This window comes from Entelurus aequoreus, linkage group LG03 (assembly GCF_033978785.1).
Source record: "Entelurus aequoreus isolate RoL-2023_Sb linkage group LG03, RoL_Eaeq_v1.1, whole genome shotgun sequence".
NCBI lineage: Eukaryota > Metazoa > Chordata > Actinopteri > Syngnathiformes > Syngnathidae > Entelurus > Entelurus aequoreus.
In genome coordinates this window covers 7,973,691-8,000,330 of record NC_084733.1, presented here as the reverse complement: position 1 = coordinate 8,000,330, position 26,640 = coordinate 7,973,691, and the positions used below count along the sequence as shown (strand labels likewise).

The 26,640-nt window shown below is 46.6% G+C and overlaps 1 protein-coding gene across 1 annotated transcript in view; it reads right to left on the bottom strand.

Moving 5' to 3' along the window:
• LOC133647174 (SH3 and multiple ankyrin repeat domains protein 3-like) overlaps nt 1-26,640 on the bottom strand; it is a 122,689-nt gene that overhangs the window by 18,906 nt on the left and 77,143 nt on the right. Inside the window, exons 11-21 of the mRNA XM_062043316.1 lie at nt 26,031-26,144; nt 16,644-16,719; nt 13,698-13,780; nt 11,751-11,875; nt 10,402-10,537; nt 10,023-10,103; nt 9,884-9,907; nt 6,317-6,450; nt 6,140-6,245; nt 2,431-2,957; nt 373-2,378 (exon numbers count right to left, since the gene is read on the bottom strand). Coding sequence (XP_061899300.1) covers nt 373-2,378; nt 2,431-2,957; nt 6,140-6,245; nt 6,317-6,450; nt 9,884-9,907; nt 10,023-10,103; nt 10,402-10,537; nt 11,751-11,875; nt 13,698-13,780; nt 16,644-16,719; nt 26,031-26,144 — 3,412 coding nt within the window. The remainder of the gene's footprint in view (nt 1-372; nt 2,379-2,430; nt 2,958-6,139; nt 6,246-6,316; nt 6,451-9,883; nt 9,908-10,022; nt 10,104-10,401; nt 10,538-11,750; nt 11,876-13,697; nt 13,781-16,643; nt 16,720-26,030; nt 26,145-26,640) is intronic.

The window sequence follows — 26,640 nt, the reverse complement described above, 5'->3', positions numbered from 1 at the left end:
TCCGCTCTCAAAGCTTGGTACACACTACATCTTATGTTCAAATAAGCAACACTTGATTGGTTGAGAGAAGCAAGGAGGTGTGGCATTTATTGATGTCTTCAAGTCAAACCACTGTCGAGGACATACAGTATGGATAGTAGGAGTGAAATGAAACCAAACTGCATATAAGGGATTAGTTTACAGGCTGGTTAGGAAACAATGTTATAAAAAAAAGTTTACCCTAGCAGCTACTACTCTCTCCGGTGTCCTCACATCTGCAGAAATATAACGTTGTACTTTCAGACATGGCGTAGTTTCAAAACCCAGCTGAGCGTCATGTGCTTCAAACAGACAGTCAAACATTTCCATATTTGACAATAAACGGACTCTTACCGGGCACCTGCTACAGGAGACTTCCTCCCAGGGTCAAGCGTTGCTCCCAGGGGCTCCTCTCCCAGGGACCTTGTGTCTTTATTTAGCTGCTGCAATCGAGAACTGAGCTCCCCCATCACGAAGGGTTTTGCTCCCTCATTAGCACCCAGCCCTAGTCCCAGCCCACCTAGGTTTCCCAAACTCCCAATACCCAGCCCCACCCCTGGCCCGCGAGGCTCCATCGGGTCTCCCCACAGCTTGGATCGCCGCTGGAAGAGGTAGCGCGGCTTGGTGGGAGCGAGTCCAGTCACTGAGGCCGAACCGCCTGGGGGCAGCCCGCCTCCTCCGGCCACCGCCGCAGCCAGTGCGGCAGCCTGTTGCTGTGACAGCAGCTCACTGTCAGAACTCTGCTTCAGCAGAGGGTCCCTGAAGGTGACAGGGCCTTTACTGCCTCCTATGTGGGACTTAAGTCGGGGTTTGGGAGGCACTGGCGGTTTGTCGAGCACAAAAGTCTGCCCGTCGGCATAGGAAGTGTGTGTGGTGTGTGTGTCGGCAGGTTCACCGCTTTCTGAGGACAGCGTGGACATGCTGGAAACTGTGGAGACAGTGCTGGTGGTCTCAAGGTGGTGGTCTCGTTCTCGCTCGCTGGAGCTGCGCGTGTCTGCCTCCTCCACGCCTGAATCGGCTGCAGAGCCAGACTCACACACAGGCGGGGGCTCTAGCGGGTCCGAGGGTTTCCCTGAGACAGCTGCTGTGCTGGGTGGTGGTGGGAGATGGGGGGGCTGAGGCTGGGTGGTTGGAGTTAAAGGTGTCTTGGGTGTAGGTGTTGGAGGGGTGGTGGGGGAAGATGCCGTAGGTTTGCTTGGAGATGGTGGAATACTGGCCTGTGCAAGCAGTCCATTCGAGAACTCATTAGGCGGTGGAACAAAACCAATCCTACGCAGCTCCTCTCGTGTCTCCTCGTCACTGGAGGACAACATGGCGGGGGGCAACGTCACCGTGTATGGATCAATGTCCTCCTCCGAGCTTCCCTGAACCAGACCCTTCTCTTGAGCAAAGCTGGCAGCATGTGGACTCTGAGGCTGGGGCACAGGGACTGTGGGACTTGGGGACTTAGTCCTTGGACTTAATTGAGATTTGCTTAGTTCTTTGGATGTCGGGACAGGTGTCTGTTGTAGTTCTTGACCAGCTTGGCCATTGCTGGTAGCGTGTACCATAATTAGCCCTGCCGTTTTCTGCTGGGACGTGTCCATAATACTGATCAACATGCTTTTTTTATCTTCAAGCGTCTCCTCCTTCCTGTCTGCTATCTGGGTCTCCATCTCCTGGTGGAATGACAGACTTGATGGTGATGCGGCCCACTGTGGTTTGGTGGGCTGAGGGACTAATACTGATATTGGAGCCTTGGAGCCTTGAGATGTAAAAGAAGGAGATGTGGGTGGACCTTCTCCATGTGGAGACTCTTTGGTCTGAGTGTCAAAGAACATTACACCCGGGCCCACCCGCTCCTGTTTAGTTCGTGGTTCAGGGCTGCTCGTTGGAGACTGGCTCTGGGAGGTCAGCGCCCTTTCTCTGGCGGCCAGCGCAAGAGCCAAAGGGGAGTTGGGATCCAGGGGCTTTCCTGTAAGTGGATGGATAAAGGTGGTCCCGCTGGGTGAGGGGCTCAAGGCCAAGGCAGGAGGTGGCAACTGGCCAAGCTCCCGGGTGAGTATACGCTCATCTATAGAGTGAGACTGCGTAAGAGAGGGGACCTCTGAGGACGCACCCTCCATTGTTCCCACGGAAAGGAAGACAGTGGATTTCCGTCGCTCCTCCAGGCGTCGCTCACGGTCTTTCACTGCTCCAGCGATTGCAGCGGCGAACGGGCCCTTACCCTGAAACATGGCTTCTCCTTGGGCCCGCAAACGCTCGGCCATTAGCTGCTGCTGGTAGTAGTCTGCACGGCTGGTGCGAACGTGTCGTCCTGAGGGTGAGCTTTCTCGGGAGTGGGCTAAGGCCATGCTTGCTTTTTCTTGTGCATCCTCCACCTGCAACAATAACATACATCAAGCAGAGTATTTACACGTAAATACGACTTACCTGTAGCTGCTTCACCAGGGGGCTTTTCTTCCGCTGAGGCTTGGTAGGTGTGTACAGTCCAATGCTAAATTGGCCCACATTGGCATAGGGGTTGTCAATGACCCGTCCCTTCCTTTTTATCCGCTCAGGTGGAGGAGCAGCAGAAGGACGGGGGATTTCTGTGGGTTCCACGGGTAAATGTGAAGAGTCTTGAAGGATGATCATGGAGCGGGCTTTTTTCTGCCTCTCTAGCTGCGTGGCCTGCCGTTGTGCCGCCTCATAGGGCAGGTCCAAGGAGGAAGGCTTAAAGCTGGAGCGTCCTCCTGGTTCGTGGCCCTGACTCTGGGTCCTGGATGGGGGAGGCGGCGGGCAGAACGCTGGCGGCGGTCCCGTGTCCAAGTAATACGGAGGTGGAGGCGGTGCTGTTTGCGGAGGCGGAGGGATGGGATGAAGCTGCGGGAGTTCTCGCAGGCTGTCGGTCATGGAGGAACTGCGCGGAAAGCGATGCTCACCTGCCAGGGCGACTAGACGATCCTCCTCAGTGGCACCTAAGAAGCACACGCAAAATTTAGGGACGAGTATTACAGAAAAATGGACCTTCTGTTAAACTGTGAACTCCCAGCTGCTGTTGAAAGCTTGTCCATCAAACATTTCCCCCCACAACTTTGTCAAATCAGTGTTGTTACAGTGGAGCTATGTCTTTTTAGACCACACTTTTTCTGCAGGCCAGCTACTTTTCAAATGGCCAAGTGGAAGGGATCTACCTCATATGTATAATTTATTTTGATTTATTTATGAAAGATACGTTTTTGCAGCCAGCGTCATCTCACAAGACCCTCGGGTGCTGTGAGTGTCAATCAAGTGACCAAAGTGACGTCTTGGTGCTGATTGTTGATCGCTCGTTTTTAGGTCTATTTTTTAATGCCTGGCTGGCGATGGACTGACACACCCTCCTAGCTGGCGATCGACGTAATGGCCACCCCTGGTCTATTAGGTACAGCTGTATGATCAAATGACATCCAATACGAGAGCTGCATCACAGAATCTAGAACAACTAGAAACGTGCGATGCTCGACAAACACTATATATCCCAATACACATCAGACATTTGTATTAACCTTCCCACCTGCGGGTACTCCAGCTTCCTCCCACCTCCAAAGACATGCACCTGGGGATAGGCCCCTCCCACCTCCGAAGACATGCACCTGATAGGCTGATTGGCAACACCAAATGCTCCCTAATGTTGTTGGCACTGCCATGAGGTGGGCACTTATCCAGGGTGTACCCCGCCTTCCTTGTCCAGGGTGTACCTGCAGCTGGTATAGGCTCCAGCACCCTCCGCGACCCCGAGAGGGACAAGCGGTAGAAAATGGATGGATATAGCTGATTGCCACTGATACAGAGGTATTACTAAGACAATATTGTAGTTTACACTTACACTAATATCATCTTCAGTACTTTCTATTGCAGACCTGGGCACATTAAGGCCCGGGGCCAGCATGCGGCCTGTTAAGCTTTTCAATCTGGCCCGCCGGACATTACCAAATCATTTTTTTTAGATCTTTAAGATGGAAAGTGTAGCTGCCATTATGATGTGCAGTCATGTTTTCTAATGACCGTAAGTCTTCAACTATACTAAGTATTTCAATGGTTGGAATCTGCATGATATACTAGTTACTATGGTAATCTAAGTAGTTACTATGGTCATCTAATGAGTTACTATGGTCATCTAATGAGTTACTATGGTCATCTAATTAGTTACTATGGTAATGTAAGTCACAGCAGTTTAGATGAGGCACCAAGCAGTGTGGGTGGGGAGTGTTTCCACAGAGTGTTTCCAGGGACAGACGCGAAAGGAGATTTTTACAACAAACTTCTAAAGCTTAGTGATATATCAGATGTATCAGATTGTAGGTGTTTTTTTTTTACCCATATTTCACTGTGTTTGTTGCATTTTTGTTGATTATAAAATGTTGATTGAGAGGGGGTGTGACGTTGATATGTTGTCAATATTCAGTGTTTTATCCTTCATAGTTAATATTGTAAATCCCACATTCTGTATTTTCATGTACATTCTGGGTGTCTCATTCAGTAAAAAAAAATTAAAATTTCATTTTGTTTTTTTTAGGCGGTCTGTCATAACGTTTTTAGCTTTCAATCAGACATTATCAAGAGGTTTTTTGTTAGTGTTCGTAAAAATAGGACCCACGCACACATACATACACACACATGTATATATATATATATATATATATATATATATATATATATATATATATCAGTGACGTGCAGCCAGGGGAGGCAGGTGAGGCAGGGCCTCACGTGCCATCATGGAAAGAAAAAAAATGTAAAAAGAAAAAAAAAAAAAAAAATTTTTTTGTATGTATCCACTATAAAGTTATTTTCCATTTAACTTCACCAGTTTTAGATTATTTGTATTCAAAATCGCTGAATTTTCACATTTGCCGTTCAAATACTGAGAAGAGACTTGCGGTGAGTCACCAGCCAGTTGAGGCCTCACCATGGATTGCGCAATGACTCGGCTAACTGCTGGCCTGCTATGCAGTGAGACCGTATTGCTATATGCATTATATTATAAATCTCCATAGTTTAGTTAGCTGAGGTATATAATGTACAGTGTATTTTGTCAACAACTGTATGTGTGTAACATATTTCTTGTGCTGAGCAATCATAAAACGGCTGCGAAGACGCACTGGGTGAGGCTCGCAGTAATCCCGCCTCATGGTGGTAGAAGGCGCTAGTGATCCCAGGGATCATTTTTGCGACTACTCGGCTGCAGAAGAAGTGACAACAAGGTAGAGTTAGCAAATCAAGTGCAGCGGCAGTGATCGTTTATTTTTTTCCTCTCGCCTGGACTTTATAATGGAGGATTACATATCTAAAATAAAACAGTTTTCTAAACTGGACTTTCTATTAGAAGCAGGAGGTAATAATTAAAGGAAGATCTCCATCGAGACTGAGGGACTTTTAAAACTGAAGAAAGATAAGGAAGACTTCTATAAACAAGTTATCGATGCTTTTGTTCAGAAGGAGCGGCGCATCGACTTCATTTATAAGTAAAGGTAAGACCATAATAACGTTTTTTTTAATTAAATGTGCTTTTTTGTGTGCTGCAGTTTGTATGTGTAAAGTTAAAGTTAAGTTAAAGTACCAATGATTGTCACACACACTAGGTGTGGTGAAAATTGTCCTCTGCATTCAACCCATCCCCTTGATCACCCCCTGGGAGGTGAGGGGAGCAGTGAGCAGCAGCGGCGCCACGCCCGGGAATCATTTTTGGTGATGTCACCCCCAATTCCAACCCTTGATGCTGAGTGCCAAGCAGGGAAGAATGCTGGTATGAGCTTTTATACATAACCCGTTAACTGCTGCCAATCAAATGGTGAATAAGATACTATTTAGGGTTCATATGTTTGTAATGTGATGAGGTCAGTGCCTCACCAGCCATGAACCTCACCGCACGTCACTGATATATATATATATATATATATATATATATATATATATATATATATATATATATATATATATATATATATATATATATATATATATATATATAATGTACATATGTACATATATAAATATGTCCCCCCGAGTGTAAATGATTGCCCAGGCCTGCCTCTATTGTGTAAAAATGCATGTCTCTTATTGCAGGTAAACATGATTCACCTTACTTGACAATGAACAGGATAGGTGATTGTTTTACCAAATGACTTGGTCCTGGACATGCCCCTAGATAAGGGTACGTGTCCTCTCTCCATGGCCGGGTGAAGACCTCCGTGCAGCGTCATTCCTTGTCGCTCAAACAGTGACTAGAGGCAGACGCAAAGACACAGGTGAGTATTTCCTGACGAGATCAGCGGGTGTTGATGCTCACACTCACACTCACACTGATCTCTGCTGGCGTTATTCTCCTGCTGGTGGGCCGCTGTTTGACCGTGGCTGATCTGTAGTCCGTTTCTGAGGGTTGCGAACGCAGCGTGGACTCCTGGGACGCCAACATCTCGTCCAGCCTCTCTGTGGAGATTAGCCGGAACTAAGTAAGGAGGCATCCTTTTTTACACAACAAATGATCTGTTTGGTGCAGGGGTCGGCAACCCGCGGCTCCTTGACCACTCTGATGCGGCTCAGCTACATACATGCCGACCCCCCCGATTTTCCCAAGAGATTTATGGATCTCAGTGTCCCTCATAGATAACTCCCAGGGAAAAAATAATCCTTTTTACACTCTAATTACTAAATAAAGGGCATGCCCTAATTGCACTGCAGTAATTGTCCTCTATAGCATTTACATACAGCATGCCAGTCCAGCCACATGTTGCATGTTGTTATTACTTGCACACACAGGAGACAGCAAAGCATACTTAGTCATCAGCCACACAGCTTACACTGACGGTAGCCGTATCAAACAACTTTAACATTGTTACGTTACAAATATGCGCCACACTGTGAACCCACACCAAAAAATAATGAAAAACACATTTCTGGAGAACATCCCACCGTAACACAACATTAACACAACACAACCATTACCCAGAATCCCATGCAGCCCTAACTCTTCCTGTCTACATTATACACCCCCGCTACCACCAAATCCCCCCACACATCACCCCCCCGCCCCCCCCACCCCCCACCCCCCCCACCCCCCCCCCCCCCCCACCTCACCGTGCGTTGGTTGAGCGGAAGAGTTAGGGCTGCATGGGATTCTGGGTATTGGTACCGTCAGTGTAAGATGTGTGGCTGCTGAGTTAGTACGCCTTGCTGTCACTTACGTGAGCAAGCTGAAATTGCATTCTACGTGTGGTCGAGCAGGTACACTGTTAGGGCAGACTGTAGAGGGCGCCAAATGCAGTGTCATCACGCTCTGATATTCGGGAGTCTCCCGGGAAAAATGAGAGGGTTGGCAAGTATGACACTATCAAGCGCCATTCATTCAAAACTCGCGGGCTGCACTAACATCAAATTTCCACATTAAAGTGCGTGCCGGTGCGTGTGTCGGAGACCCCTGGTTAACATAGCACAAAGCGTTTAAGCTTTGTATGCGGTGTTTTTCATTTTAAATTTAATTTTTTTTTTTTGTGGCTCCCATTACTTTCTTTAATTTGTGAAACTTGCCAAAATGGCTCTTTGAGTGGTAAAGGTTGCCGACCCCTGGTTTAGTGCATTATCATTTCAATTGTATAACAACACTAGACCAGATTGTAGAAGCAGTTAGCCAGAAGGTGCTAGACAAACATAAAAAGTACAGCTAGTGCACAAAAAAAAGTCATTAAGACTCAACATTTGGAAACAGTTACAGCTTAATTTCAATAATAGCATTTTTGTTTGATAAATACTAGGGATGTCCGATAATGGCTTTTTGTCGATATCCGATATTCCGATATTGTCCAACTCTTTAATTACCGATACCAATATCAACCGATACCGATATCAACCGTTATATGCAGTCGTGGAATTAACACATTATTATGCCTAATTTGGACAACCAGGTATGGTGAAGATTAGGTACTTTTTAAAAAAATTAGTAAAATAAGATAAATTTAAAAAAAATTCTTGAATAAAAAAGAAAGTACAACAATATAAAAACAGTTACATAGAAACTAGTAATGAATGAAAATGAGTCAAATTAACTGTTAAAGGTTAGTACTATTAGTGGACCAGCAGCACGCACAATCATGTGTGCTTACGGACTGTATCCCTTGCAGACTGTATTGATATATATTGATATATAATGTAGGAACCAGAATATTAATAACAGAAAGAAACAACCCTTTTGTGTGAATGAGTGTAAATGGGGGAGGGAGGTTTTTTGGGTTGGTGCACTAATTGTAAGTGTATCTTGTGTTTTTATGTTGATTTAATTAAAAAAAAACACAAAAAAAAACGATACCGATAATAAAAAAAACGATACCGATAATTTCCGATATTACATTTTAACGCATATATCGGCCGATAATATCGGACATCTCTAATAATTACTATCGAACTCACACCTGGGCAATTATTTTGACTCAGTGGGGCTAAATTTGGAGAAAAAAATGTGTCTGTGGGCCGGCATATCTATTTTTAAGAACACAACCTCACAATAATGTCTGGTTGAATGCTAACAACTTTATGACGGATCGCCTTAAAAAACGGAATGGAATTTTGCATTTTTATAGTGAATGGACAATATTAATTATGAAGGATAAAACACTGAATATTGACAACATATGAACGTCACACCCCCCTCTCCATCCACATATTTTACAATCAAGCGAAACACAACAAAAATGCAAAAACAGTGAAATATGAATGTGAAGGGTAAAAAAACACCTACAATCTGATATATTTGATACATCACTAAGCTTTAGAACTTTGTTGGAAAAAACTCCTTCCGCGTCTGTCCCTGACACCCACATTTCAGGCTCTGTGGAAACACTCCGCACCCACACTGCTTGGTGCCTCGTCTGAGCTGCTGTGACTTAGATGACCATAGTAACTAATTATATGACCATAGTAACTAATTAGAAGACCACAGTAACTAATTAGAAGACCATAGTAACTCATTAGAAGACCATAGTAACTAATTAGATGACCATAGTAACTCATTAGAAGACCATAGTAACTAATTAGAAGACCATAGTAACTCATTAGAAGACCATGGTAACTCATTAGAAGACCACAGTAACTCATTAGAAGACCATAGTAACTAATTAGAAGACCATAGTAACTCATTTGATGACCATAGTAACTCATAAGAATATGACCAATGTATGATCCTGTAACTACTTGGTATCGGATCGATACCTAAATGTGTGGTATCATCCAAAACTAATGTCAAGTATCAAAGAAGAGAAGAATAAGTGATTATTACATTTTAACAGAAGTGTAGATAGAACATGTTAAAACAGAAAATAAGCAGATATTAACAGTAAATGAACAAGTAGATTAATAATACATTTTTACAGATTGTCCCTCATCATGTAGACAAAATAATAGGTGTATAAATGACCCAATATGTTACTGCATACGTCAGCAGACTAATTAGGAGTCTTTGTTTGTTTATTTACTACTAAAAGACAAGTTGTCTAGTTTATTTAAGGACTAAATTACAATAATAAACATATGTTTCATGTACCCTAAGATTTTTTTGTTCCAATAAAGACAATCATGATATTTTTTGTGGTGCCCTTTATTTAGAAAAGTATGGAAATACATGTTGGTACCGGTAGTAAACTATTGGTATGGGCACCACCCTGGTAAACATTGGAAATGACTTGAGTTTGTAGTTATCTGATTGTTTGTTAAAGAAGTGAATGAAGGTCCTCCAACATGACTTCTTGCGTCATGTTTGCCAGTTAGGTTGGAGACTCAACTCTTTGACCCAACGTTTCCATTCAATGAAGGCCACGGGGTCTTTTGAAAGGAACGCAGAAGACCCACGTGGAGTATTTGAGATAAGACTCACCTCCTCTTCTCCTCCGGGCAGAAGCTTGTAGAGAAAAATGAAAGCAGAGGGGAAAAAAAAGCAAGCGGAGAAAAGTGACTATAGCCAAAAGTTGGAAAGAGGGAGAAGAAGACGAGGACGGTGTGTTGAGGGCACTCACCCAATTCTTCCAGCTCGGCCGTCATGGACTTGGAGCGCAGCGTGAGGGTGGTGCTGGGGGCTCTCTTGGGAGGGGGCGGTGCTGTGGAGATAAAGTATGGCGTTGAGGAGGAAGGTGAAGAAGAGGAGGGAAGTCCTTTGGCTTTGAGACCCAGTGCCCTCCTGGCCCCCTTCCATCCTGTCTTCACGGCCCCCATTGAGATGTGCCTTGTCAGGACCTTCTTCAATGAATGAATGATGAATGTAGTTTACCACCAGCAGTTGTGAATGAATGATGAAAGTAGCTTACCACCAGCAGGTGTGAATGAATGATGAAAGTAGCTTACCACCAGCAGGTGTGAATGCATGATGACAGGTGCTAATAGGTAATAAACATTTACCTTTTTTGCGGACAACTTCCTCGGACTCTGGTTTCCGCATGACGGACACCACCTTCATCAGCAGCTGGTTCCCTCCTTGTCGGATTAAAGACACCACCTGCTTGTGACCCACCTTCACCACGTTCACCCCATTGACCTGACAGGGACATGGACAATGTTGTTTCAACAAGTTCATTCATTCATTCATACATGACCCCATTGACCTGACAGGGACATGGACAATGTTGTTTCAACAAGTTCATTCATTCATTCATACATGACCCCATTGACCTGACATGGACATGGACAATGTTGTTTCAACAAGTTCATTCATTCATTCATACATGACCCCATTGACCTGACAGGGACATGGACAATGTTGTTTCAACAAGTTCATTCATTCATTCATACATGACCCCATTGACCTGACATGGACATGGACAATGTTGTTTCAACAAGTTCATTCATTCATTCATACATGACCCCATTGACCTGACAGGGACATGGACAATGTTGTTTCAACAAGTTCATTCATTCATTCATACATGACCCCATTGACCTGACAGGGACATGGACAATGTTGTTTCAACAAGTTCATTCATTCATTCATACATGACCCCATTGACCTGACATGGACATGGACAATGTTGTTTCAACAAGTTCATTCATTCATTCATACATGACCCCATTGACCTGACAGGGACATGGACAATGTTGTTTCAACACACATTCATTCATTCATTCATACATGACCCCATTGACCTAACAGGGACATGGACAATGTTGTTTCAACACACATTAATTCATTCATTTATACATGACCCCATTGACCTGACAGGGACATGGACAATGTTGTTTCAACACACATTCATTAATTCATTCATACATGACCCCATTGACCTAACAGGGACATGGACAATGTTGTTTCAACACACATTCATGCATTCATTCATACATGACCCCATTGACCTAACAAGGACATGGACAATGTTGTTTCAACACACATTCATTCATTCATACTGTACATGACCCCATTGACCTAACAAGGACATGGACAATGTTGTTTCAACACACATTCATTCATTCATACATGACCCCATTGACCTGACAGGGACATGAACAATGTTGTTTCAACACACATTCATTCATTCATTTATACATGACCCCATTGACCTGACAGGGACATGGACAATGTTGTTTGAACACACAAGGAGAGAATCACACATTCATTCATTCATTCAATCATACATGACCCCATTGATCTCACAAGGACATGAACAATGTTGTTTCAACACACAAGGAGAGAATCACACATTCATTCATTCATTCATTCATACATGACCCCATTGACCTCACAAGGAGAGAATTACTTCGATGAGAAAGTCTCCTGTCCTCAAGCTGGCCCTCCATGCCACACCTTCCACGTCCACTGACTCCAGGTACTGCAGGGCGGGGAAGGCGGGGGTGGGCGTGAACTCTTCAATGGGCGTCTCCGCTGGCAAACATTGAGAAGAGACAGCTGTCAATCAAACTCTTCAATGGGCGTCTCAGCTGACAAACAACGAGAAGAGACAGCTGTCAATCAAAGACGTCTTAGAGCATGTTGACACATTTCAAACACACACTTTGTGAGCAGCTGCTCTTGTAGAAAATATTCCATTCAATCTTGGCACTAACCCAACCTGGGAGTGAGTGAGTGAGTGAGTGAGTGAGTGAGAGTGTGTGTGTGTGTGTGTGTGTCACGGGCTTCTACACAGTGAGAGAAAGACAAATAAAAGCAGACTCCCACCAAGATGCCTTAGAGGGGTTGCCATAGCAACCATCCCATGCTAGAAGGGGGCGGGGGGGTAAATGTGGTGATGGAGACTAGTGGAGAGGCAATTTGTGTTAGGATGCAGGATGCTTGTGAGAGGATGATGGAGCTTGTAAAGTAGAGAGTGGAAAAAACACATAGATGAGAAAATGACCACAGACCAGTTTACAGAATCTGAGTGGAGCAGATGGGACAACACACACACACACACACACACACACACACACACACACACACACACACACACACACACACACACACACACACACACACACACACACACACACACACACACACACACACACACACACACACACACACACTCGCACACACACAAACACACATTGACCAAAGCTGCCAGCCTGCCTAGGACTTGCACAATAACAACTGGCCTGACTACAGTGTGCACTACAGTGTGTGTCCCTTTGAGAAGACTATTCCAATAGACCCCCTACTGGTCTGACATGTATACTACAGTGTGTGTCCCTTTAAGAAGACTATTCCAATAGACCCCTACTGGCCTGACATGTATACTACAGTGTGTGTCCCTTTGAGAAGACTATTCCAATAGACCCCCTACTGGCCTGACATGTATACTACAGTGTGTGTCCCTTTAAGAAGACTATTCCAATAGACCCCCTACTGGTCTGACATGTATACTACAGTGTGTGTCCCTTTGAGAAGACTATTCCAACATACCCCTACTGGTCTGACATGTATACTACAGTGTGTGTCACTTTAAGAAGACTATTCCAATAGACCTCCTACTGGTCTGACATGTATACTACAGTGTGTCCCTTTAAAAGACTATTCCAATAGACCCCCTACTGACCTGACATGTATACTACAGTGTGTGTCCCTTTAAGAAGACTATTCCAATAGACCTCCTATTGGTCTGACATGTATACTACAGTGTGTGTCCCTTTGAGAAGACTATTCCAATAGACCCCTACTGGTCTGACATGTATACTACAGTGTGTGTCCCTTTAAGAAGACTATTCCAATAGACCCCTACTGACCTGACATGTATACTACAGTGTGTGTCCCTTTGAGAAGACTATTCCAATAGACCCCCTACTGGTCTGACATGTATACTACAGTGTGTGTCCCTTTGAGAAGACTATTCCAATAGACCCCCTACTGATCTGACATGTATACTACAGTGTGTGTCCCTTTGAGAAGACTATTCCAATAGACCCCTACTGGTCTGACATGTATACTACAGTGTGTGTCCCTTTAAGAAGACTATTCCAATAGACCCCCTACTGGTCTGACATGTATACTACAGTGTGTGTCCCTTTAAGTAGACTATTCCAATAGACCCCCTACTGGTCTGCCATGTATACTACAGTGTGTGTCCCTTTAAGAAGACTATTCCAATAGACCCCCTACTGGCCTGACATGTATACTACAGTGTGTGTCCTTTTAAGAAGACTATTCCAATAGACCTTTGACCTCTTTTGTGTATTTCAACACAAAGTTGTTGAAGAAGAAGAAAAGTCACCTTTTGCTCCTCGCAGGACAAAACCGAAGCCCTCGTTTTCTTTCTTCTGCAAGACTGCATTCTTCTCCTCAATGATGTAATCACTGTGAAGGATAGCACACATCAAATAGATATGAAAGCACACACACACACACACACACACACACACACACACACACACACACACACACACACACACACACACACACACACACACACACACACACACACACACACACACACACACACACTGGACAAATGTGAGTGGTCGGGAGCAAAGTGTGAGATGCAGCTTAAGAGGGAATTAATCTTGTGACTGATCCTCCATAAGAAGACTCAGACATAAGAGACTCAGAGTGGATGTTCTACGACTAACCACCAGAGACTCAGAGTGGATGTTCTCCTACGACTAACCACCAGAGACTCTGAGTGGATGTTCTCCTACGACTAACCACCAGAGACTCTGAGTGGATGTTCTCCTACGACTAACCACCAGACACTCAGAGTGGATGTTCTTCTACGACTAATCACCAGAAACTCAGAGTGGATGTTCTCCTACGACTAACCACCAGAGACTCAGAGTGGATGTTCTCCTACGACTAACCACCAGAGGTTCAGAGGGGATGTTCTCCTACGACTAACCACAGAGTCTCAGAGTGGATGTTCTCCTTCGACTAACCACCAGAAGTTTAGAGCAGATGTTCTCCTTCGACTAACCACAGAGGCTCAGAGTGGATGTTCTCCTACGACTAACCACAAGAGGCTCAGAGTGGATGTTCTCCTACGACTAACCACCAGAGACTCAGAGTGGATGTTCTCCTACAACTAACCACCAGAGACTCAGAGTGGATGTTCTCCTACGACTAACCACCAGAGACTCAGAGTGGATGTTCTCCTATGACTAACCACCAGAAACTCAGAGTGGATGTTCTCCTACAACTAACCACCTGAAACTCAGAGTGGATGTTCTCCTATGACTAACCACCAGAAACTCAGAGTGGATGTTCTCCTACGACTAACCACCAGAGACTCAGAGTGGATGTTCTCCTACGACTAACCACAGAGTCTCAGAGTGGATGTTCTCCTACGACTAACCACCAGAGACTCAGAGTGGATGTTCTCCTACAACTAACCACCAGAGACTCAGAGTGGATGTTCTCCTACGACTAACCACCAGAGACTCAGAGTGGATGTTCTCCTATGACTAACCACCAGAAACTCAGAGTGGATGTTCTCCTACAACTAACCACCTGAAACTCAGAGTGGATGTTCTCCTATGACTAACCACCAGAAACTCAGAGTGGATGTTCTCCTACGACTAACCACCAGAGACTCAGAGTGGATGTTCTCCTACGACTAACCACAGAGTCTCAGAGTGGATGTTCTCCTTCGACTAACCACCAGAAGTTTAGAGCAGATGTTCTCCTTCGACTAACCACAGAGGCTCAGAGTGGATGTTCTTCTACGACTAACCACCAGATTTTCAGAGCAGATGTTCTCCTTCGACTAACCACCAGAGACTCAGAGTGGATGTTCTCCTACGACTAACCACAAGAGGCTCAGAGTGGATGTTCTCCTACGACTAACCACCAGAGACTCAGAGTGGATTTTCTCCTACGACTAACCACCAGAGACTCAGAGTGGATGTTCTCCTACGACTAACCACAAGAGGCTCAGAGTGGATGTTCTCCTACGACTAACCACCAGAAACTCAGAGTGGATGTTCTCCTACGACTAACCACCAGAGACTCAGAGTGGATGTTCTCCTACGACTAACCACCAGAGACTCAGAGTGAATGTTCTCCTACGACTAACCACCAGAGACTCAGAGTGGATGTTCTCCTATGACTAACCACCAGAAACTCAGAGTGGATGTTCTCCTACGACTAACCACCAGAGACTCAGAGTGGATGTTCTCCTATGACTAACCACCAGATTTTCAGAGTGGATGTTCTCCTACGACTAAACACCAAATCTAAATAATAGATATAAGTCTATGTTGAATATAAATCTCAATTGGTAAATATTTTTAATGTTAAATATAAACCTAAATATTTCAATATAAACGTTGAATCCAAATATAAATGTTAAAAATATATATAAACATAAAAATTAAATGTTAAAAGTAAATCTCTCAGATGTTTTCATGCTTTTATGCAACACACATTTTCAACAACATGCTGAATACTTTTCTACCTTTGAGGTACTCAAAGTGCTTTGACTCCATTTCCACATTCACCCATTCACACACACACACACACACACACGCACACACGCACACACTTAGCACTGAGATCCTTTATGCAGGAGGGAGCTTGTTTTATTATTTATTATTGAGCAGTAAAAAGAAACTTGAACACCTGCACTTTGAAATGTGACTATACACTACATATAGTTATATACACTACATGTACAGTATGCTACACTACATGTACAGTAACATACACTACATGTACAGTAATATACACTACATTTACAGTAATATACACTACGTGTACAGTAATATACACTACATGTACAGTAATATACACTACATGTACAGTAATATACACTACATTTTGAGGTGACATTATTACAACTTACCATATTTTTTTTTTACATTTTACTTTAAAAAAAATCTACTAATAAAATGCATAAAAAATGGTGTAATAATAGTATTGACTGTTAGAATCGGCCCTCCGGGGCCAAACATAACTGCCATGTGGCCCTCAGTGACACCTCTGCACCCCAGCCACCTTTTACAATACATGCCCTGAATAGTAAATAGCACGTTTTATTAAATCTGAAAGTCTATACTGATTTTTGACATGTATCGTTCTTTCTTGTTTTTATAAGGCCACTCAAATTCGGTTGAAGCCAAACAAGCGCGGTTTGCGGCGCGTCGCCTTTAGGGGGCAGTCAATCCCAGCTCAGACTAGGTGCAAGGAGGACGTAACACAAGACTGCAGCACAGTAAAAAGAGCGTACCTGTAGGAGGTGAAGTTGTCATAGGAACCCACGGTGTAGTGTCTGAACAGTCGCTTGGTGCGGTCCTCTCGCGTCTCTGCACACATCACAGCACACCACAACTTATGATTACACTGTACTTAGTCATCAACATGTTCAATAGCAGAACAACTTATGATTACACTGTACTTAGTCATCAACATGTTCAATAGCAGGGCGACTTATGATTACACTGTACTTAGTCATCAACATGTTCAATAGCAGGGCGACTTATGATTACACTGTACTTAGTCATCAACATGTTCAATAGCAGGGCGACTTATGATTACACTGTACTTAGTCATCAACAAGTTCAATAGTAGAACAACTTATGATTACACTGTACTTAGTCATCAACATGTTCAATAGCAGGGCGACTTATGATTACACTGTACTTAGTCATCAACATGTTCAATAGCAGAACAACTTATGATTATTGCTGTACACTATGAAGGATGCTGCTGGACAAACACATCTTCTCTGTCCTTTCTTTGTGAAGGACACACACACACACACACACGCACACACACACATACACACCATACTTGCCAACCCTCCCGATTTTTCCAGGAGACTCCCGAATTTCAGTGCCCCTCCCGAAAATCTCCCGGGGCAACCATTCTCCCGAATTTTCACCCGGACAACAATATTTAGGCCGTGCCGTGATGGCACTGCCTTTAGCGTCCGCTTTTTCTCCATACAAACAGCGTGCCGGCCCAGTCACATGTTGTATGCGGCTTCTGCAGACACACGTAAGTGACTGCAAGACGTACTTGATCAATAGCCATACAGGTCACACTGAGGGTGACGGTATAAACAACATTAAGACTGTTACAAATATGCGCCACATTGTGAATCCACACCAAACAAGAACGACAAACACATTTTGGAAGAACATCCGCACCGTAACACAACATTAACACAACAGAACAAATACCCAGAATCCCATGCAGCCCTAACTCTTCCGGGCTACAATATACACCCCCTCTACCACCAAACCCCGCCCACCTCAACCCCGCCCTCCACACCTTAAACCCCTCCTCCCCCCAATCTCCCGAATTCGGAGGTCTCAAGGTTGGCTAGTATGACACACACACACACACACACACACACACACACACACACACACACACACACACACACACACACACACACACACACACACACACACACACACACACACACACACACACACGATGGCGTTTCGTGGTTGCAGTGTGAAAGTGAGCAGGACTCCCCTCCAGTTGCTGACTCAGCTCAACTTGATAGCAGACACAAAGTTAGTTAGTTAGTCTGTCTGCTGACTCAGCACATAAGTCAAGTGTGTGCATGGCAACCATACAACACCATACTACTATCAAATAAAACACCATACTGCTATTAAATAAAACATCATATTATCAAATAAAACATATTACTATCAAATAAAACACCTGTGGAGGAGGGCGTGGTCGGGGCGCCTCCTGCAGGAATGGGGTGTGTATGTCCCGGCCTCGAAGCCAGCGGCAGGTGAGTGGATTGCCCAGCTGGGGCTAGTTTTCTTTTTTTTTTTTCAAAATATTTTTATTTTTTTGCAGACAATACAGCATGATGGATCATGGCAACAGCAAGTTGGAGTATCTGCACATTTTTTAATATGTAACATAATAAACCCCATCCCTTACAATACCCACCCACTTAATTCCCAAGGTAATTGTCGCCTAGTGCCCACAACAAATATAGACACACATGAATATATGCAAACTTAGCTTCAATCTAACAAACTATATTAAGGTAAATAAAGAGTAAATAAGGTAAAATAAATAAATAAATAATAAATAAGATATACAATAAAATATAACGTGAAAGTAAATAAACACAAGGAATGAGGGTGAGGGGGGGGGGGGGGGTCTTCAGCGGTCAGTTCTGTCTAAGTTGTGTTACTCGAATCACTTGGGGTGATGTCAACCTTGTCCCTAATAAGGTCCAGGAGGGGGTGGGGCTAGTTTTCTAATCACCTGTTGCCGTTATTAGCAGCAGCCGGACCGAGACACGTTTTTGGAGTTGGTGCCAGAGAGAGAGACACGGAAAGCAGAGACACGCCGGAATGAAAAGTCTTAACTATATACTGCTGAAAAGTAAACCATACTGGTGTATGAAAATAAAAGACTTGATCCAACCTGTCTACTGGGCTCCCGAAGATCTGTCGGCGTCAGGAGAACCCACCACAAGCAGAGACTTCCACATCTGGCGCCCAACACACCTGATTGCCGACAATGGCAGCGTCCGACCCCCTGGCAGCGTTGGAGCGGATTCTTACGGAGGTGACGACGGCCAACCGGCAGCATGTAGAGGCGCTCCAACTCCAGCTGGCCCAAAAGACCCGGATCCTGCACTCGCTGGTGGACCGGGTAGGAGCAGCGGCGCCAACCCCAGCGGCGCAAACAGCAGCGGCCGTCTCCGCCCATAGGATGACCGAGACGGAGGACCGAGACGGAGGACCCCCAGGCCTTCCTAGATGTCTTCGAAGCCATGGCGGCGGCGTGCGCATGGCCAGAACAGGAGTGGGGAGTACGGCTGCTGCCACTGCTGGCGGGAGAAGCGCAGCGGGCAGCGCTCAGCCTGCTGGCGGCATCCTGCGTGATCTTCCCGGACTTGAGGCGGGCAGTGCTGGACCGGACCGGCTGCACCGGAGAGGACCACAGGCGCCCATTCCGGGCGCTGCGTTTAGGCTCAGAGGATCGGCCGTTCGTGCTGGGGCAGAGGCTGCGGGACGCGACGACGCGATGGCTGCATCCGTAAAAAGCCTAGTTTGTGGCGGGGCCGGCAAAGGGTTGACATTAAAAGGGCTAGCGGGTTTAAAAGCAACCCATATCGTGTGCACCTTTCACACAAGCACAGCAACGAGCAACAAGCAGGACTTTTCAGTCCTGTGTGTCTCTGCTCTCTCTGGCGCCAACTCAAAAAACGTGTCTCGGGCCGGCTGCTGCTAATAAAGGCGACAGGTGATTAGATAACCAGCCCCAGCTGGGCAATCCACTCACCTGCCGCTGGCTTCGAGGCCGGGCCATACACACCCCATTCCTGCAGGAGGCGCGCCGAGCACGCCCTCCTCCACAACACCATATTACTATCAAATAAAACATTACTATCAAATAAAACATCCTATTACTATCAAACGAAACACCATATCACTATCAAACATCATATTACTATCAAATAAAACACCATATTTTTTTATCAAACAAAACACCATATTACTATCAAATAAAACATATTGCTATCAAATAAAACATTACTATCAAAGAAAACATCATATTTCTATCAAAGTATTGGTTGCATCATAAGGTGAAACCAATCCTGATAATTAGGTTGCTGCTTACAAGTAAGTTAGTAACATTGTTATTACACAACGTCGTTATTCTCAACACTGTTGTTAGTCTCTGTCAGAAAACAGTAAAACACACTTCTTTTTTCATGGCGGCTGGTTGGAGGACCACCACTAAAATGTGGGACTTGCTGTGGCTGGTTGGAGGACCACCACTAAAATGTGGGACTTGCTGTGGCTGGTTGGAAGACCACCACTAAAATGTGGGACTTGTGGTGGCTGGTTGGAGGACCACCACTAAAATGTGGGACTTGCGGTGGCTGGTTGGAGGACCACCACTAAAATGTGGGACTTGCGGTGGCTGGTTGGAGGACCACCACTAAAATGTGGGACTTACGGTGGCTGGTTAGAGGACCACCACTAAAATGTGGGACTTGCGGTGGCTGGTTAGAGGACCACCACTAAAATGTGGGACTTGCCGTGGCTGGTTGGAGGACCACCGCCAAAATGTGGGACTTGCCGTGGCTGGTTGGAGGACCACCACTAAAATGTGGGACTTGCCGTGGCTGGTTGGAGGACCACCACTAAGATGTGGGACTTGTGGTGGCTGGTTGGAGGACCTCAACTAAAATGTGGGATTAGCGGTGGCTGGTTGGAGGACCACCACTAAAATGTGGGACTTGCCGTGGCTGGTTGGAGGACCACCACTAAAATGTGGGACTTGCCGTGGCTGGTTGGAGGACCACCCCCAAAATGTGGGACTTGCGGTGGTTGGTTGGAGGACCACCACTAAAATGTGGGGCTTGCGGTGGCAGGTTGGAGGACCACCACTAAAATGTGGGACTTGCGGTGGCTGGTTGGAGGACCACCCCTAAAATGCGGGACTTGCGGTGGTTGGTTGGAGGACCACCACTGAAATGTGGGACTTGCGGTGGCTGAATGGAGGACCTCCACTGAAATGTGGGACTTGCGGTGGCTGGTTGGAGGACCACCACTAACGTGTGGGACTTGCGGTGGCTGGTTGGAGGACCACCACCAAAATGTAGGACTTGCGGTGGCTGGTTGAAGGACCACCACTAAAATGTGGGACTTGTGGTGGCTGGTTGGAGAACCACCACTAAAATGTGGGACTTGCCGTGGCTGGTTGGAGGACCACCACTAAAATGTGGGACTTGCCGTGGCTGGTTGGAGGACCACCGCCAAAATGTGGGACTTGCCGTGGCTGGTTGGAGGACCACCACTAAAATGTGGGACTTGCCGTGGCTGGTTGGAGGACCACCACTAAAATGTGGGACTTGCCGTGGCTGGTTGGAGGACCACCACTAAAATGTGGGACTTGCGGTAGCTGATTGGAGGACTACCACTAAAATGTGGGACTTGCGGTGGCCGTTTGGAGGACCACCACTAAAATGTGGGACTTGCGGTGGCTGGTTGGAGGACCACCACTAAAATGTGGGACTTGCGTTGGCCGGTTGGAGGACCACCACTAAAATGTGGGACTTGCGTTGGCCGGTTGGAGGACCACCACTAAAATGTGGGACTTGCGGTGGCCGGTTGGAGGACCACCACTAAAATGTGGGACTTGTGGTGGCTGGTTGCAGGACCTTAACTAAAATGTGGGATTAGCGGTGGCTGGTTGGAGGACCACCACTAAAATGTGGGACTTGTGGTGGCTGGTTGCAGGACCTTAACTAAAATGTGGGATTAGCGGTGGCTGGTTGGAGGACCACCACTAAAATGTGGGACTTGCGGTGGCTGATTGGAGGACCACCACTAAAATGTGGGACTTGCGGTGGCTGGTTGGAGGACAACCAATAAAATGTGGGACTTGCGGTGGCTGGTTGGAGGACCACCACTAAAATGTGGGGCTTGCCGTGGCAGGTTGGAGGACCACCACTAAAATGTGGGACTTGCGGTGGCCGGTTGGAGGACTACCACTAAAATGCGGGACTTGTGGTGGCTGGTTGGAGGACCACCACTAAAATGTGGGACTTGCTGTGGCTGGTTGGAGGACCACCACTAAAATGTGGGACTTGCGGTGGCTGGTTGGAGGACCACCACTAAAATGTGGGACTTGCGGTGGCTGGTTGGAGGACCACCACTGAAATGTGGGACTTGCGGTGGTTGGTTGGAGGACCACCACTGAAATGTGGGACTTGCGGTGGCTGAATGGAGGACCTCCACTGAAATGTGGGACTTGCGGTGGCTGGTTGGAGGACCACCAGTAACGTGTGGGACTTGCGGTGGCTGGTTGGAGGACCACCACCAAAATGTAGGACTTGCGGTGGCTGGTTGAAGGACCACCACTAAAATGTGGGACTTGTGGTGGATGGTTGGAGAACCACCACTAAAATGTGGGACTTGCCGTGGCTGGTTGGAGGACCACCACTAAAATGTGGGACTTGCCGTGGCTGGTTGGAGGACCACCGCCAAAATGTGGGACTTGCCGTGGCTGGTTGGAGGACCACCACTAAAATGTGGGACTTGCCGTGGCTGGTTGGAGGACCACCACTAAAATGTGGGACTTGCTGTGGCTGGTTGGAGGACCACCACTAAAATGTGGGACTTGTGGTGGCTGGTTGGAGGACCTCAACTAAAATGTGGGATTAGCGGTGGCTGGTTGGAGGACCACCACTAAAATGTGGGACTTGCGGTAGCTGATTGGAGGACTACCACTAAAATGTGGGACTTGCGGTGGCCGTTTGGAGGACCACCACTAAAATGTGGGACTTGCGGTGGCTGGTTGGAGGACCACCACTAAAATGTGGGACTTGCCGTGGCTGGTTGGAGGACCACCGCCAAAATGTGGGACTTGCGGTGGCTGGTTGGAGGATCACCACAAAAATGTGGGACTTGCGGTGGCCGGTTGGAGGACCACCACTAAAATGTGGGACTTGCGGTGGCCGGTTGGAGGACCACCACTAAAATGTGGGACTTGCGGTGGACGGTTGGAGGACCACCACTAAAATGTGGGACTTGCGGTGGCTGGTTGGAGGACCACCCCTAAAAGGCCACTCTCAGCCAAGTGTACCTAAAGCTGTGTCCCTCCCTCCCTCATTGCGACACTGCCGCAGCATCGCTGATGTTTATGCATTCCGAGGGAGTGCAGACACATTCCACAACTTCTTAATGGCCGGGCTAAAAATAGGCGACCTGGCCTGACGCGGCTGATTCATGCAGCGTGAGTCACTGGAGTGTGGCGCCGTGGGGATGGAGTGAATGAGCACAAAGAGAAAGCTTGTTCAAGTTGCTTTTTCCATCAGCCAGAGAAATGATTACGCTCCTGAAGGCTGCAGGTAGAGTGGTGAAAAATGAAGGCACGTCCGCTTCTTTCCTATTGGTGGACAGCAGGATGGAGGGCGGGCTCTGATCCCAGCAGATTGCAGCCCAGAGATTGACCGAGGCACCGGTGAAAATGAGTGGCCTGCAGCTATTTTGCAGCCGTTATTAGAAAGTTGGGTCCTCTGTTAGCACGTGCAAACCATTAAGGCCTCGTACGGGCTGGTGGCGAGAGCACGTGACCAGAGGCACGTATTGAGGCCATGACGCCATGTTTGATGAGTCTAAATAACACATCACTCCTAATGAGCCCCATCAATACATTTGCTCTGCACCCTCATCTTCTCCATCAGCTTCTTCACGCCCTCTTCTTTTCACCCCCACTCTCTCAGCCGCCATTTTTCACAACCTCATCCCGCCTTCTTTCCTCTTTTTTCACCCCCACTCTCTCAGTCGCCATTTTTCACCCCCGCACAGCGCTCACCGAAGATAAATGGGAGCTCGGAGGGCAACTTTCAATGTGAAGTGGCATTGAACTTCCTGCACTTTTAGAAAAAGTCATTCCATCTTTTGATTTCCTGCTTCCTTTTCACAATAAAAGTAGAGGGATGAGTGAAAGAAAGGAAGTTAAGTCATCCAACTTGGACATATTGTTTAGTGTGTGTCAACGTGTGTAATGTGACACATTCAGGTGACTCAGTCAGGTGACTCAGTCAGGTGACACATTCAGGTGACACAGTCAGGTGACACATTCAGGTGACTCACTCAGGTGACTCAGTCAGGTTACACAGCCAGGTGACTCAGTCAGGTGACTCAGTCAGGTGACACATTCAGGTGACTCAGTCAGGTGACACATTCAGGTGACACATTTAGGTGACTCAGTCAGGTGACACATTCAGGTGACACAGTCAGGCGACTCAGTCAGGTGACACATTCAGGTGACTCAGTCAGGTGATTCAGTCAGGTGACACATTCTGGTGACTCAGTCAGGCGACTCAGTCAGGTGACACATTCAGGTGACTCAGTCAGGTGACTCAGTCAGCTTACACAGCCAGGTGACTCAGTCAGGTGACTCAGTCAGGTGACTCAATCAGGTGACACATTCAGGTGACACAGTCAGGTGACACATTCAGGTGACTCAGTCAGGTGACACATTCAGGTGACTCAGTCAGGAGACTCAGTCAGGTGACACATTCAGGTGACACACAGTCAGGTGACACACAGTCAGGTGACACAGTCAGGTGACTCAGTCAGTTGACACATTCAGGTGACTCAGTCTGGTGACACATTCAGGTGACTCAGTCAGGTGACAAAGTCAGGTGACACATTCAGGTGACTCAGTCTGGTGACACATTCAAGTGACTCAGTCAGGTGACACAGTCAGGTGACACATTCAGGTGACTCAGTCAGGTGACACATTCAGGTGACACATTCAGGTGACTCAGTCAGGTGACTCAGCCAGGTGACTCAGTCAGGTGACTCAGTCAGGTGACACATTCAGGTGACTCAGTCAGGTGACACATTCAGGTGACTCAGTCAGGTGACACATTCAGGTGACTCGGTCAGGTGACACATTCAGGTGACACACAGTCAGGTGACACACAGTCAGGTGACACAGTCAGGTGACTCAGTCAGTTGACACATTCAGGTGACTCAGTCTGGTGACACATTCAGGTGACTCAGTCAGGTGACACACAGTCAGGTGACTCAGTCAGGTGACTCAGTCAGGTGACACATTCAGGTGACACAGTCAGGTGACACATTCAGGTGACTCACTCAGGTGACTCAGTCAGGTTACACAGCCAGGTGACTCAGTCAGGTGACTCAGTCAGGTGACACATTCAGGTGACTCAGTCAGGTGACACATTCAGGTGACACATTTAGGTGACTCAGTCAGGTGACACATTCAGGTGACACAGTCAGGCGACTCAGTCAGGTGACACATTCAGGTGACTCAGTCAGGTGATTCAGTCAGGTGACACATTCTGGTGACTCAGTCAGGCGACTCAGTCAGGTGACACATTCAGGTGACTCAGTCAGGTGACTCAGTCAGCTTACACAGCCAGGTGACTCAGTCAGGTGACTCAGTCAGGTGACTCAATCAGGTGACACATTCAGGTGACACAGTCAGGTGACACATTCAGGTGACTCAGTCAGGTGACACATTCAGGTGACTCAGTCAGGAGACTCAGTCAGGTGACACATTCAGGTGACACACAGTCAGGTGACACACAGTCAGGTGACACAGTCAGGTGACTCAGTCAGTTGACACATTCAGGTGACTCAGTCTGGTGACACATTCAGGTGACTCAGTCAGGTGACAAAGTCAGGTGACACATTCAGGTGACTCAGTCTGGTGACACATTCAAGTGACTCAGTCAGGTGACACAGTCAGGTGACACATTCAGGTGACTCAGTCAGGTGACACATTCAGGTGACACATTCAGGTGACTCAGTCAGGTGACTCAGCCAGGTGACTCAGTCAGGTGACTCAGTCAGGTGACACATTCAGGTGACTCAGTCAGGTGACACATTCAGGTGACTCAGTCAGGTGACACATTCAGGTGACTCGGTCAGGTGACACATTCAGGTGACACACAGTCAGGTGACACACAGTCAGGTGACACAGTCAGGTGACTCAGTCAGTTGACACATTCAGGTGACTCAGTCTGGTGACACATTCAGGTGACACATTCAGGTGACTCAGTCAAGTGACACAGTCAGGTGACACATTCAGGTGACACATTCAGGTGACTCAGTCAGGTGACAAAGAAGCATCTTACCGAGCCGGGGGTCAAACTGCCTAATCTGAACTTCTTCCACACAGTCGGCAGGAAACCATCCCGTCCTCCCTTTGACGCTGCCTTCCCAGAAGCCTCCTTCTCCTATGCTCAGCACTGCAACACACAAACATTGCCATGGTAAAACTGCCAGAGTTTGCTCATGGGCGGCAGAGGAAGGGCAGGAAATGACAGGAGTTAGCAGGGGGGGGAGACACCATGGAGGCCACAATATTAGGCACAGTCGCACACTTGTTCCTGGGATTCATTCAACACCATCAGGAAGAAAGTACAACATTCACAAAGTCCGAGACTTGAGGTGTAATTCCTGCCAAAGATGCATCAACTAAGTCATGAGCAAAGGCTATGAATACTTATAGACATTTTGTTTGTTTTAATACACTTGCAAAAATGTTTGAAATCACCTTCCACGTCGTCATTATGGGGTATTGTGTGTAGAATTTTGAGGACAACAATGAATTTACTCCATTTTGGAAGAAGGCTGCAACAACAACATGTGGCAAAGGTGAAGACTTTCAGGATACAGAACACAATGAGTCCGAAGAGAGGTGGGCGGAGCTTATATTAGTGGCCTAGTGGTTCGAGTGTCCGC